The sequence below is a fragment of the Kwoniella newhampshirensis genome, chromosome 1 (genome assembly GCF_039105145.1).
Source record: "Kwoniella newhampshirensis strain CBS 13917 chromosome 1, whole genome shotgun sequence".
Taxonomy (NCBI): domain Eukaryota; kingdom Fungi; phylum Basidiomycota; class Tremellomycetes; order Tremellales; family Cryptococcaceae; genus Kwoniella; species Kwoniella newhampshirensis.
This window is the reverse complement of record NC_089955.1, coordinates 373,769-387,462: the sequence shown is the minus strand read 5'-3', so window position 1 is coordinate 387,462 and position 13,694 is coordinate 373,769. Positions and strand designations below refer to the sequence as shown.

At 51.6% G+C, this 13,694-nt stretch overlaps 6 protein-coding genes across 6 annotated transcripts; 3 read left to right on the top strand and 3 right to left on the bottom strand.

The window, feature by feature from the left end:
- Positions 1-247: 247 nt before the first annotated feature.
- IAR55_000154 (uncharacterized protein) lies at positions 248-1,162 on the top strand (the record flags this gene model as incomplete). The annotated part of the gene is made up of 7 exons (XM_066943291.1): positions 248-285; positions 383-394; positions 466-555; positions 667-776; positions 832-862; positions 925-1,020; positions 1,099-1,162. 7 exons carry the CDS (start codon positions 248-250, stop codon positions 1,160-1,162), a joined length of 441 nt encoding a protein of 146 aa, XP_066805833.1.
- A 613-nt stretch (positions 1,163-1,775) lies between these two features.
- On the top strand, positions 1,776-4,121 carry IAR55_000153 (uncharacterized protein; the record flags this gene model as incomplete). Its single annotated transcript, XM_066943290.1, has 9 exons — positions 1,776-2,102; positions 2,228-2,334; positions 2,399-2,430; positions 2,499-2,556; positions 2,620-2,759; positions 2,829-3,666; positions 3,739-3,795; positions 3,873-3,960; positions 4,020-4,121. The coding sequence occupies 9 exons, from the start codon at positions 1,776-1,778 to the stop codon at positions 4,119-4,121; spliced, it is 1,749 nt and encodes a 582-aa protein (XP_066805832.1).
- Positions 4,122-4,404: 283 nt separating this feature from the next.
- Positions 4,405-6,011, bottom strand: IAR55_000152 (uncharacterized protein; the record flags this gene model as incomplete). Its single annotated transcript, XM_066943289.1, has 11 exons — positions 4,405-4,425; positions 4,483-4,568; positions 4,639-4,671; positions 4,743-5,079; positions 5,286-5,350; positions 5,422-5,474; positions 5,536-5,580; positions 5,668-5,686; positions 5,790-5,803; positions 5,875-5,931; positions 5,992-6,011. The coding sequence occupies 11 exons, from the start codon at positions 6,009-6,011 to the stop codon at positions 4,405-4,407; spliced, it is 750 nt and encodes a 249-aa protein (XP_066805831.1).
- Positions 6,012-6,287: 276 nt separating this feature from the next.
- IAR55_000151 (uncharacterized protein) lies at positions 6,288-8,695 on the bottom strand (the record flags this gene model as incomplete). Its single annotated transcript, XM_066943288.1, has 8 exons — positions 6,288-6,959; positions 7,011-7,158; positions 7,216-7,610; positions 7,663-7,812; positions 7,866-8,009; positions 8,074-8,325; positions 8,383-8,548; positions 8,607-8,695. 8 exons carry the CDS (start codon positions 8,693-8,695, stop codon positions 6,288-6,290), a joined length of 2,016 nt encoding a protein of 671 aa, XP_066805830.1.
- Positions 8,696-9,083: 388 nt separating this feature from the next.
- Positions 9,084-11,242, top strand: IAR55_000150 (uncharacterized protein; the record flags this gene model as incomplete). The annotated part of the gene is made up of 3 exons (XM_066943287.1): positions 9,084-9,497; positions 9,562-10,109; positions 10,168-11,242. 3 exons carry the CDS (start codon positions 9,084-9,086, stop codon positions 11,240-11,242), a joined length of 2,037 nt encoding a protein of 678 aa, XP_066805829.1.
- Positions 11,243-11,823: 581 nt separating this feature from the next.
- IAR55_000149 (uncharacterized protein) lies at positions 11,824-13,324 on the bottom strand (the record flags this gene model as incomplete). Its single annotated transcript, XM_066943286.1, has 5 exons — positions 11,824-12,711; positions 12,834-12,944; positions 13,002-13,032; positions 13,176-13,231; positions 13,298-13,324. 5 exons carry the CDS (start codon positions 13,322-13,324, stop codon positions 11,824-11,826), a joined length of 1,113 nt encoding a protein of 370 aa, XP_066805828.1.
- Positions 13,325-13,694: the final 370 nt, after the last annotated feature.

Here is a 13,694-nt window from a genome sequence, read left to right as displayed (position 1 = left end):
TTCCCCTCCAGCTTTTGATTCCGTTTCGGGGCGTGGTTCAGGTACGAGTAGCCCTAAGAGTACTGACTGATTCGCAGCTTCCCGCTTATGTGCAAGTTACGTTGACCGAAAGCAGCAACCAGCGGCATTTGCAGTGTACTTGATTTATAGAAGACAACAGATTCATCATCTTCTCTTGCTCGAGTACATCTCAGTCACTTCCAGGACACCATCTCATCCGATATCGTTCGAGCACCGCCTCAGCATCATGGAAAGGTTCACGCAAAATCCCACCGAGCTCCTGCGGTGAGTGCACCCCTTTTCCTGTCACTTGTCCTGCTGCAGCGCGACATCGTGGCATGAACGGTGCATGATAGCTGATGAGCATATCTCATGTCGACAGCATCGTCAACATGTGAGTCTTTTGGAAAATCTAAATAACCTCACCCTGTGTGTATTGAGTATGGTAGCTGATGCGAAAGATAGGGTCGTCGGAGGTTTCGCCATTGCAGGAGGTGTAGGTTCACTCATCAAACACCACTTCTCAAGCATCATCATCGGGATATATGAGGTTCTGTGAGTGTGGACATCTCGTCTCATCCGTATGAGATCCCTTGGAGGTCACCATACCGTGCCAGGCTCCAGGCTCCAGGTTCGCGAGGATGTGCTGACCCTTTACGTGTTCAGTGCTGGCGCAATCGTCATCTTCCTCGAAGTCCGTCCTCCTACAGAAGAGCACAAAGCTCTCATCCAGAAGTATGCAAGCTTCCTGCATTCTTTTGTCGGTCGAGGTGTCTGTGAGTGATCTTGTCCCATGAGGTTGGAGAATGTCCTGCTGACCGCCAAATTCAGTCTACCTCTTGCTTGGTGTCTTGATGCTCAAGTGAGCCAACTCTGGAATGAGCATGCGCTCCACCGTAGCTGACATTTGCAACTTGCTGCAAGCTACTACACCATTCTCTACGTTTGTGGCGCTGTTGTCGGACTGGTTGGTCTGGCATATGTCGGTCTCCACTTTGTTCCAGCAATTGATCCTCCTTCGTGAGTATATACGTTGACAGAGCGACCTGCTTTGTCGCTGTACAGTTTACAGGTTTTCTGACATTGTACCATTTTCAGCACTATGCAAGCTCCTTCCACCGACGCCGAGGCTCAACCCGTCTGGCAAGGATCCACGGAGTAGTTTGATAACAGATGGGCCAGGACTGGATGGAATGAGCTGTGAATAGATGCTATGGCCACAAAGTTGTGTTTGAGATATCCTTGGCTCGATATACTCAATGCTGGAAAGAAAGAAAGTCACAACACAGTTGAGAGATAGATAGACCGTTTGGGCAGATACATCGGTTCGTACGCTAGACTTTGTGCATCGACCTATGAGACCGGACCAGCACAGACAGACAATATCGTCTCCTATTAGCGTCTGAGGAGATGGTCATGCCAGTATTTTCACCTCATCAAGCCTGTTAGGCTCTCCACTTGCACCATCATTGGACCTCCAATCTGTCATGCCGGGTGAGTTCCCCGACACGTTCAGTGCATGATCTCACTGCTGCCACCGGCTCGTTCCGTCCTCGTCATGGGAGGAGGACATGTCTTCACGTGGTTTCCCCTGAAGCTGGATCTCGGCGTTGACCGCTCCGGGATGAAGCCGAAGCGCATTGGAAACGATAACGAGCAGGTGGGGGGTTTTCTGGATGACCACGACGATATATAATTGGTATCGTACACTTTCTACTCGGTCCTTCGTCCACTCCTTTCAAAGCACCAGATCCAGTGATTGATTGAAGCACAAGATGTCCGAGAAACGATCCTCTTCGCTCCCCTTTCCCACCCAATCATCCATCCATCGTCCCCGTAAATCATGGCAGCCCAAAGCCCTCCTGGGCCTCCTCTTCATCCTAGCCACCGCCCTCAACTTCGGTCCATCCCTCTCTGATTACTTGCCAAACCGTCTCCCACCTCATCTGAGGAACGGTCAGAATGACAGGAAGTTCGATTTGGAGTTGTTGAAGCATTGGGCGAAATGTCCCGATCAGCCAAAGGCGATTTATCCTAATATGACCTGGGAGCTTACAGAGGCAGATAAGAAGAAGGCAGTGGACCTGTATTCTCAGGCAGTGGTGAGTGCGGTCCTCGTCTCATCATGCTTTCTCCGGAGTGATCAGGCGATTCCGATCCTCCTCTTTGCTTGAAAAGATAACTAGAGGAAAGAGACAGGAAGCTGACTGACATTCGTTGTGTTTAGCAAATCCCAACCGAGAGCTTCGATGACAACGGAGAACCTAACGAAGACCCACGTTGGGGACCTTTCTTCGACTTCCAGGAATGGTTGAAGAAGTCCTTCCCTCTTGCGTGAGTGTTTGCTGCGAAATAATGTCTGGGAGGGCCCCAGCTGACGAGGAGAATTACCATGTAGGAACGAGAAGGCCACTGTCGAGTACATCAACAGTGCGTAGATAGTTTTATTCCTCTTGCGATTGATCGAGCAGCACGGACTGATGATTGTACGCTCTTAGCCCTCGGTATCGTCGCCACCTTCAAGGGATCCGATCCCTCTCTCAAGCCCCTCCTGTTGTAAGCTATTGCGGATTGTCTGCTATTTACGGGCTGTCTTGCTGATGCAACGCTCGACTGCAGGATGTCTCACTACGACGTCGTCCCTGCCCCTTCGTCGACTTTTGACAGGTGGACTCACCCTCCTTTCTCTGGTTACAACGATGGGACCTATATCTGGGGTCGAGGTGCCGGTGATGACAAGCCCTTGCTAGTTGCTCAGTGTACGTATGATTCTGCTTACTCGCCACCACTTCTATCACTATTATGCTCATCTGTCGCAATGTTCCTAGGGCAAGCGATCACCCACCTTCTCGAGTCAGGCTTCGAACCTCGAAGGACTATCATCTTCTCTCACGGTAATGATGAAGAGGAAGTCTTTGCTCGACGAGGACAAGGTCAGATTGCTCCTTTCCTCGAGAAGAGGTATGGCAAGGACGGTCTGTTGATGGTCATTGACGAGGGGAGTGGAACCGATGACGACTTCTTCGGGGGTGCTTTCGCCATTCCCGCGATGGGCGAGAAAGGTTACCTGGACATTGTCATCTCTGTCGGCACTGCGGGTGGTCACTCTTCGGTTCCCCCCGAGCACAGCGGTATTGGAATAATGTCCCAAGTCGTCTCAGCGCTTGAAGACAACCCCTTCCCCATCAAGCTCACTCCCGCCTCGCCTTACCTCACTGCGCTCCAGTGTGCCTCTGAATACTCGCCCAACTTCCCCAAATCCTACGCTTCCCTTCTCTCTCACGAAGGTCCTACCTCATATCCCAAACTTGCCAAGCTCCTCGCGTCCACATCGCCTTTCCAAAAAGCGATGGTCCACACGACCACCGCAGTCGACGTAGTCAACGGTGGAGTCAAGGTCAACGCTCTTCCCGAACTCGTCACAGCTCAAGTCAACTTCCGAATCGATTTCTCCGAAAGTGTCAACAGTACTCAAGAACATGTCAAGTATCTCGCAGGAAAGATCGCAAAGAAGAACGGATTGAAATTGTCAGCGTTTGACGGTGCGGATGTGGGAGACTTGAACGGGAAATACATCAAGGTTGAGACTATGGGACTGCCTCTCGAGCCTGCCCCTAGAACCCCTACCGAGGGTGGTGTCTGGGATTTGTTCGCTGGTACTGTCAAGTGAGTCCACAAAAGCCCTCAACCTATAGAGCGAATGTCCAACGCACAGCGAGCTTACGGATGACTACTCAGAGCCGTTGTTCCCGGTCCGGATGGAAGCGAGCGTATCGTTACTCCTTACACGTCCACGTGAGTGCTTCACCCTTCTGCCGTTACTTGCCGCACGACTCAAGGGATGGAGCTGATAAAGGCTCGTCATGTGGCAGCGGAAACACCGACTGTAAGATGTACTACAACCTCACAAAGAACGTCTATCGATTCATGGCCTCGCCCGTCGGATCGGGCAGTGGTGCTGTAAGCGATGACAACACCATAGAGAGGATCAGGGTTCGCTGACTTGGGTTTCGATATAGCACACCGTCGATGAAAAGGCTACGATCGCCGGTTTCCTCCAGATCATGAAGTGGATCCATGCCATCGTCCAGAACGCGGATGCGTACACTGGCGAAGAGTAGTTGCAGCTCAAAATAGAGCATCGGACTCAGATAGGAGTAGATTAGAGGAAAGAGGTATTCAGGTTGGTCGGATTAGAAGGTCAGGTCGAATCAGAAGGTCAAAATTCAAAGGACGGACGTTGAAAGTATATCAGAAATAGCATCGAGTGAATCGGATTGGAACGGAATTGCAGCATTCTGTGATCAGGTTGTGTCCGCTCAGATGCATGACTTTTCGTTGATTCAGTTGATAAGCTAGGTGATCCAGGACATTCGATTCCCATACAAGAATGAGATATTGCTTCTACCAAAGACCACCAGCGCTCTGCTCGAGATGATCAGCCAAGGTCCTGAGTCTGGAGTGAGGATTGTATTAGCTCACAGATTGAGGAGCCTGCTTCTTCTTGCCGACGGAGGCGCGACTTGCCTCGCGGTCTGCTTCGGTCTCATCCTCGTATCCACCAAAGACTACACAGATGCTCGTCCATCAGCTTTGAGATCCTGTCGGATATAGTCCTCTGATGACTTGTTCACTCACGAGCAGCACCGACGGACGAAGCCCCTCCCGGAACTAGTATGACCGAACCATCCGCAGTCAATCAACCACACTTTCGCGATCATCGTGTCCAGGAATTGACATACCTTGTCTCACCTTTCTAGAGGGTTTGAAACCCGCAGGCGGATTACTAACCCTCGATTTCTCCTCATCATCATCGTTGTCGATGATCTTGGCACCTCCATCCACCTCAGGCTCGACGTGGACCTTTAGTCTTTCCAACCGTTCCACTTCCACTTCGACGCCAGATCCACCGTCCCGAGGAGGAGCGAGAGAGAGCGCATCTTCCTCTTCGTACTCTTCACCGTAGAGTCGGATGTTGTCTTTTCCTCCAGGGGGATCTCGGACCTTGCGGGAGGGTCGAGGGACAGTCGATTTCGAAGATGGCAAGGAGGACTCGGTAGTAGGGTCGGCAATCTCGGCCTGGTCGTCGAAGAGTTTAAGAGAGCGACGGAATTGATGGGTGGCAGAGTGGTCAGATGGGGGTGGGGTGAGACAGCGACGGATCAGTACAGGAACGACGGCGCGACAATGTCAGCAGCTGCGTATGGGATGTGGAGAACTCCCATGTATCTTCCACGAGAGAGCATGCACAACAATGTCCTGCAAGAATTGACCACTCCACGCACCTCTACGAGATCCGCAACGGCAGCGTCCGTAGCAGCCTGCGAGAACTTGCCAAAAGTAGCATACTCTGCGAGCGAAGAAACCCGGACTCACGTCAGCTGTTGTTCTATATCCTAATTACACACCATCCAAGCTCACTGGGAAGTTTCTGGATCTCTGAGAAGTTCTGGTTGACGGTGATATCTGCGGATCTAAAGTTCGGCGTGTCAATTGGACCACATCGCTGCTGTCGACAGTACGGGAAAAGCTGACTTGAGGAATTCGAGTAGAGATCGTTTGGAGAAGACGATCTTGTCGCTGTGCATGATGAAGGGGTGGGATCGTTGTCAGCTATCATGACCAGACCTGTTCCCAAAGGCCAAGGCTGGACATCTAAAAGCTTACTTGTCCCAGTGCATCATCCCTGTCAAGCGATATCAAGACGAGTTCCGATACGGAAGTCAGCTAATCGCATCCCGTACCAGTAGGGTGAACGCACAACGACTAGCTGGAGGAGTGACACTCACCAATGGTTGATCCCCTGTTCCATAACAGCAGATGTAAGTCAGCCCTTGGAGCGATCTTGAGCAGAACGACTGGCAGGATACGTACCATGATCTGGGATCATCCATATTGAACGGGTGGATGGGAGTGAAAGTGCTAGGTGTACTGAGAGAGATATCAGCTATGCGTCCGGCTTTATCCTCATGAGCTCAGCTGTTGACGTACTCGTTTCTCTCGCCTGACATGATGAATGTTTGCTCAAGTCAGAATAGAAGAGACAAGGAGGAGAAAGACAGAGGAATGGGAGATGGACGTCGCCTATATGTGCTCGGGGCGTGTCGACGTTGAACGAACACCTCCGACAGTCAATTGTTGTGGCACCTTTTGATTTCTTTCTTTCTTTTCGTCTTTCGGGCACGTCCAGCTTTTCTCGTGCGAGGACACACTTTCGCACTGCCTTACTCCTACTCGACTATAGAATTATACATATCAAAGAAAGATCTCGTCCTACTTAAACTACCTTATCTCCAGACCCTTGCACCTTTAGCTGTCCCTTTTGGACCCATACCACCCGCCTTGCTCCCATCTACTCTTCTCTGCGAAACATTCATCGCTGAAGATGTTGATGATCTCAGCCCTGCGCCCGAGCTTATCGTTGATGCTTTCAGATGACCTTCTGCCACAGGAGCCGCTCCTCTGCTCGATGTCGACGAAGAGCTACCTCCCGATGACCTGCTCTTTCCCAGCGAAGAAGACTTCAATCCGTCTCCCCGCTCTTTACCTCTCTTCGTGGGGGATGCAACATTGGTCCGTCGTCCTCCTTCCGCACCAAGAACATTTCCAGATCCTAAGCGTTCCATCTCCAAAGCATTGGCGCCCTCTTTACTCTTCTGCCGAACCGCTTTCTCCAGAACTAATCGAGATAGAGGCGTCTTCGTGCTTTTCCGTCTTCCGCCGGCAGTGTGATGTTTGGGCGTACGGACCTTCGGGTGCAAAGGCGAGAGTGGCGAGGGAGAATGTGATTGATGCTTGTGCCATGCCAGATTGGACGGTCCAGCGTCGATAAGAGCATGCTCGTAATTAGGTTCTGTTGATGAAATAACGTCTGCGTTTGCGGGAGATGGCGGTAAAAGTGCGAGTACGGCATCTACCTCTGCTTTCCGCTTCTCTTCGAGGAATGCTTGGCGTTCATCCTGAGCGCATGAAGTCAGTACACAGTGTCGCCACACGGACAGTAAACTTACTTCGAGTTGTCGTTGTTCGTTAATCAACCTTACACTAGCTTCCGCGAGCTTCCTTCTCTCCTCCTCAACAGCCTTATTTTGCTTCGCCAACGAGTCTTGCAGCTCCGCCTCGTCTAATCCGTCTTCGATCTCGGTCATCCTCGACATCCTGTTTCCACTCTATCAGTCACCTTTCCCATCACGCCCAACGGGCGTTGAAGCTTACCTCTGCTCCATCTGCAGCCTCGACATCTCCTTTACCAATTTCTTTGCTTCATCTTCTCTGGCTTGTGCGCAGATGACCTCCACTTCCAGATCCTTGACCCGATCCTCCAGATCTCTCTGCTTCTTCTCTTGTTCTCGTTCTACCTTTTTCTGCTCTTCCACCTGTTCCGGACTCGGTTGTGGGATACCGTCCATGCCACCAGGCACAACCGTCTGAACGCCTTCTGTGAGTTTCGCTCGGACGTCTGCAATGAGAGACTGCAATCGCGCGTTGGCCAGTGAGGGATGCGACGTCGATGAGGCGGACTGGAAGGTGTTCATCTGAGAGGAGGTGATTTGGCGAGCGGAGCCTGTGACATTGGAAAAGAATTGCGAGTGCATAAAACGAGCAGGAGTCTATGTGGACTGATCAGTCTGGCAACCCCGCGTCATTGAAGCTGTCACGCACCTCTTGTCCTGCCGCTGCAGCGAGGGCTTCACGAAGACCATTTCCTGTGGATACGACTACATGTCTGAAAGCCTCTGTCTCCTCTTGCAGACTTTCACGGATGTCCGAAAGGTCTCTGAGTGTCTGCTCAAGCAAAGGGGATTGTGTCGCCTGAAGGTGATAGACTTAGCAAGAACCATGAAGTGACTGGACACCCCACTTACCGCCACTGGTTGGATCCTTCCCGCAGGAATTGGGTTCAGCAGGACCAAACCGTGGGGTCTTGTCATGACAGTGGCGTCGCTGCTCATCTTTGCCAGTTGTGATAGTGACTTGTCCAGCTTCATTTGAATCTTCTTGTTCTCATGCTATGCCGGAGCCCTATGTCAGCCCTATCCCATCACCATGTCTCACGATCCAGCCGTCACTCACTCCAGCAGCGACTCTGACCCCATCCAAAGCTTTCCTTCCTCTTCCTACATCCTCTCGAAGCTCCTTCGTTCTTGCTTCCTCCAAGTGCAGTCTTCTCTCGACTTCGGTGCATCGGGCTTTCCATCCGGCGACGTCTGATTCGAGTTTAGCTGTTGTCGACCTGAAATTGGTGTTGGCTTTTTGAAGACGCTCGTATTCGTATTGCAACGTTCGATGTCGGGCAGCGAGGGTATCCAGGGTGTTGAGGTTGCTCTATGATTTGATTACCTTAGTACACTTGCTGTTCAAGGACGGGCGGACGACACATACCACGCTAGCTCCTATCAAATCAAATAGCACACCGACCACCTCATTGTAGTCTTTCTGACTCAAAGCTTCAAGATTGAGGGGTCGTCTCGCCCACCCGTGCGTGAGCAGCTGGCTGTTGATGGACGACAATTCGGCGGACAAGATCGTCGAAGTGCTAGCATTGACACTACCGAATGAGTATGATCAACTACTACTAGTCAATGTTTTGAAAGAGGGATACTCACTCGGAATGTTCGTTGTCGTATGAAGCTGTCGCCCCTCCTCCCATCTCGAGTTGAGTATCCTGATTGATTGTCTGGGACTGCACCGTCATGTGGTCGTCCGGGAGGTGTCGTGTGCTGAAGTTGTGAAGGTGATGAACGATAGACAGAAGATGTGTTGAAAACACGGAGCAATCACTGTTGAGAGTCGAAAGTCACTCGCGAGACCATTGATGTTGTTTATTTGTTACTTATGACTTTGGAACGAGCATTGCGGTTATTAGTTATTACCCGATGCGGCAATCACATTCCCTGCTCGTGGCGGTGGCGAGATTGCGATATGTGACAACTGGGTACCTCCACGTCATGTCTTCCGGACCTCTCTCTCTCTCTGTCTACGTATATATCACAAGGACACAGCATAGAACCTAGATCGCAAGGATAGCTTTGACATCAGCAAGAACAGCTCGTAAAGCCCTGGAGGTATACAGTGATCCAAAGATGCAGACCGACGCTCAACCCCTTCCGCATACTGGCGATGCTACTCCTCTTCCACCACCCTCTCCCTCGTTGACTACCACTTTCCGCCGTCACCCTCAACCCGTTGCGACACCGACAGCCGAGCGACCCAAGCTCCGACAGCGTCAGTCCCATCATCACTCATACTCGAACGTGGACGAGTCTTCCATGATACGGATCAGCATACATACACCGTTTGGCGAGACTGATGGCTCGTCCTCGAGAAGAAAGGAAGGTTGGGTGGTCGCGAGATGGACGACCATTGAAGAGCTCAAGGAGGATCTGGCCAACGGGGTACTCGATGGTGCTGGACAGTGGGAGAGAGGCGGGATGAGAGTGGTCTATCATGGTAGGATCGTGAGAGATCATGAGAGATTAGGAGACGTCGTTGGTAAAGTGAGTGACAGCCTAATCAGACGAAAAGAGACGGGAAGAATTGACAAAGGTGTGCATTACCTAGACGGTCAATTCAGCACATGTGTACAACTTTCATCTGGTTGCTCGTCGAGTAGGATACACTACACCCTTGCCTCGTTTCACAGACCCTATGGAAACGATCGTCACGCCTCAACAAGCTGCTCCGACCGAGTCCATGCCCACAGCTACAAGCTCATCATCATCTTCGCTATCCATCAACACACTCGCTCTCAACGACACAATACACTACCTTCTCTTCACCGCTCGACACCACCTTCTCTTACTCCTCGGTGACGAACCCCTGAAATGGGACGATATGGTCCCTCATCCCGTAACACCTATGCATCAAGCTAGAGAAGCGGTCATGTCCGTTGTCCGGATGTTCGCGGAAGAGCGAAGTAACAGAGAAGAAGGGTGGGAAGACTGGGAGAGAGCGTTCGAGGGAGACGAAGAGGAAGAATTGAGGGAAATATGGGAGCAGCTGGGAGGGAGAGAGGCTGTCAAAAAGGAGATTGAGATATTATGGGCTACAGGACTGGGCCGCAATTGGACGGACAAGGGAGATGGAGAACATGCGGATATCGAGCTGGAGTGAGTCGCACCCCTCTGGTGGTCGTTGGAGATACTAACTATGCCCTTCCCGTCATAGCGGAGTTACATACTCGCTCAGCCTTCCTCAGCTGGACGACCTCACTCCGACCCAACTGTCCCATCTACTCATTTATCTTCGGATCACTACACTCCTACCTCTCCTTAATCATGTGCTTGCCCAGTCTCAGATGCAAGCTACTGCTCTCCAGGCGGCCACCTCCACTGTACTGCCAATCCCCACGCAAGCCCTACAGCCTCGCCGGGTCATATATCGTCGCACATTCAGAATCACCATCCCTCCAGTAGCCGTGCTCTCCACGATTTTCTTCTCGGCACTCAAAATATCTGCAATGGTGCTGATGTTGACCAGAGGAATGAAATGGAGCGATGGGAGGTTCTGGGTCATTGCAAGTCTGGCAGGAGGATGGTGGATAGCCGAAACGGCAAGACTCATTGCGACGCATCGAAGGGAAGTCAGATCCAGGAACCCGCCACCTGTCCCTCCTCCGACTGGTCCCGGGGACGGTGGCGCAGCTGATGGGCCTGCACCGGGCCCTGACGTCCCGGCTCAAGCTGCCCATGCACAAGTTCAGGCCCAGGTGATCTCACGGCGATCCAGACAGACAAATGCTCTTTTGACGCGTTTGATCCCCCTGTTACACCTCGAAGTGGACGCCGCTCAGCTCCGTCTTCCTTCCAGGGACAGTCGTCCATCGAGTGCTCTTGCTCCGCCAGCACGTGATCGGCCATCGAGATGGCAAACTCACTTCGTCTTACCCTTTCTATTATGGTTTGTCACCTTGATACCGGAGTGGGAATCCATTCGAGCAAGAGCCATTCGACGACGAGAGAGGGCTATGCGCATCATCGTAGGAGAATTGCAACAGGCGGGTGAAGGGGGCGAGATTGAGATGCAGGATGAGGTTGAGAATGGAGGAGAAGTACCAGCAGAGGGTGGAAGAGCTCCGGTCTTACCAGAAGATCTGAGTGAACTCGCTCGAAAATACTATGCCAGGGTGATGGAGAGAGGCGAAGGGATTGATTGGGAAGAGGAGAGGGAAGCTCAGAGAGCTATGGGGATGGCAGATGAAGATGAGGCGGAAGGAGACGGGATGAGGTTGAGGATGTTATGATTGGGAAGAAGTACGCGTCTGCTTCGGTCATCCCCATCGTCGCGGCCGGCCTAGCGAGGACATTCAGGGTATTGGACATGATGAGCTCAGTCTTGTAGAAATTGTATCATAGAGTTGTGCATATATCAGTCCCAGACTCGACAGCTTGCACTGAGGCGCATTTAGGACAATGGGATCCATAGCTACTCGCGCGCCATGGTGGCATCCGACAGGGAGGGAGAGAAAGGGAAGGACTATCAAAAGGACGACTGTGCGACCAGAATGTCTATGTGCTCGATAGGTACAGCAGAACCACAATACTGGACCCCCTTGTATGGCTTAATCAACCGTTCATGACTGCTAGTCAGCGTTTCTCCCATCAGTGCTTTCCAAATCCACTGCTCGTGCGAGCCACCCGTAACGAAAAGTGATTGATCTTCGCTCTGATGCTGGCGTCCACGATGCTGGTGTGGCCCGAAGGGCGACGATGATTCCGGACCATATTACATCTCTTCCCGCATACAGATATCTACAAAAGTCCACACAAGAAGAACGTTCAGACTACCCAAATCCCTTTGTCAGTTATTCACGAGGATAACATTCTACTCGATCGCCTGTCCGATCTCTCTCTCTTCCTTGTCTTCCAATAACGTCTCCTTCTTCAACTCATCCAACAATCCCTCTTCCGTCTCCCTCACATCGGGTATACCGACTTCTTCGGCCCGCGTCTCGACTGGCTGGTCTCTCTTCTTCGCTTTCTTCTCCTGGTCCGGAACAGCAGATTTCTCCGCCCGAGCGACATCTCGATCTTCCTTCTCGTCAAGAGCTGTTTCTTGCAAGATCTGATCTAAGAGATCCTTGTCCATCTGTTTGATCTCAGATGTGTCGCCTTTCCCCCTCTTTTCGGCCGATCCTTCCTGTTTCGACGCCTCATCCTCCTTATCCTCGTCTCCCAGTTCTGTTTCTTGCCCGGTCACCTTGCCTTCGACCTTCTTCGATGTCGTTTCTTCCGCATGAACAGGTTCGACCTTTGCTCGTACTTGTTCTACCAGGTTTCCTTCCTTTTCCTTGGCAACACCCGCATCTCCCGATCCATTCAGTGCGGCATCGATCAATTCGGATCCCGTATCTTCGCCTTTCCCGCCCATGCCACTTCCACCGGCACCTGCGCCCACACGAGCTCCGAATGTGGGGTCACAAGTCGTCCCTCCACCCGTATCGATCCCGTTACCTATTCCCGTCCCGGCCGTATCTGCTCTGGACTTGTCATTCACATCGAGATCGGCGATCAGCTGATCGAGATCTTGGTCCGTCATTTCCTTCATCAATTTCTCCAGTTCGACCTCCTGAACAGTTCGCTGCGATGATGACTCTGGTAAGTCGGAAGAAGAAGAAGAGGAAGTAGCGGGTGGTGCGGAAAGATCGAGATCTTGTTTGAGGAACGATTCGAGAGTCTGAGTCTCGACAGCATCTTCGAAATCTTCCATGGTCTGAGCATTCACACATGTATATCAGCTAAGATGTGTCGGGTGCGAGGCACAAGTTCCATGGATGCTAAGTCCGTCGGGGGCGACTCGTGGACTCCAAGGACTTGGAAGGCGATGCAACTCACTCCGACCCACTCTCCCCCAACGAGATACCCGGGCAATCCTACTACGACTCCCGGAGGCTTTGCGCGCTGCCATCGTTTCTTCGCATCTTCATCCATGACAAGGTCGTGTTCCTGAGAATTACTCTCGAGTCAGCTTCATCCACCTGAGCGGATGACCCAATGGCTCACTTCATAAGGAATTTCAAGAGCTCTGAGAGAACTTTGTCCATGTACGAATCGAAGGGTCAGCTTCATGTCCAGTCTGAGCAAAGTGAGAGCGAGAGAGGACCGGTGGATCTCGCCCGTATACATTGATAGCTTGTCCAGAGTGAGACACACTGGACGACACGATACGATACTTGCCTTCTCAAGAGCTCGATATACTTTCTCACTTTCGGAGCAGAAGTGAGACTCGTCACCTGATCATTTAATTGCTCATGATCAATCTCCCTCTTAAGCAGACAGAGAGGACAGGTTCCACTCACATAGATGGACACTGGTGGTGGAGCCATCTCGTCGTCCTCCTTGGTGTTCTCGTATCAAGCGTACGAGTGCAGGAAAAAGCAGCTGAACCGTTGTATGATGAATAGTATGGGAGATCCATGGGTTCGAGTTGATACTGTATACGACTTCGGTGGTGGACGGACAAAAGGGGGTCATCACTGCCAATACTAGCACGCACGTCGGTGTGATGGTTCTGGTGGCGTGAGGCGCGGTGGAAATGGAAAGTGGAGCACCGTTATCTCCCAAAAGGCGTAATCTCGTATATCCAGATACACTGAAAGTGAGCATTGCATATGAACGATTGCAGCCATGAATTGTCTATACTGCATGAATTGAATGGGCGCAAGCAGGGGTGTTGTGCATGATAGTAAATTATAA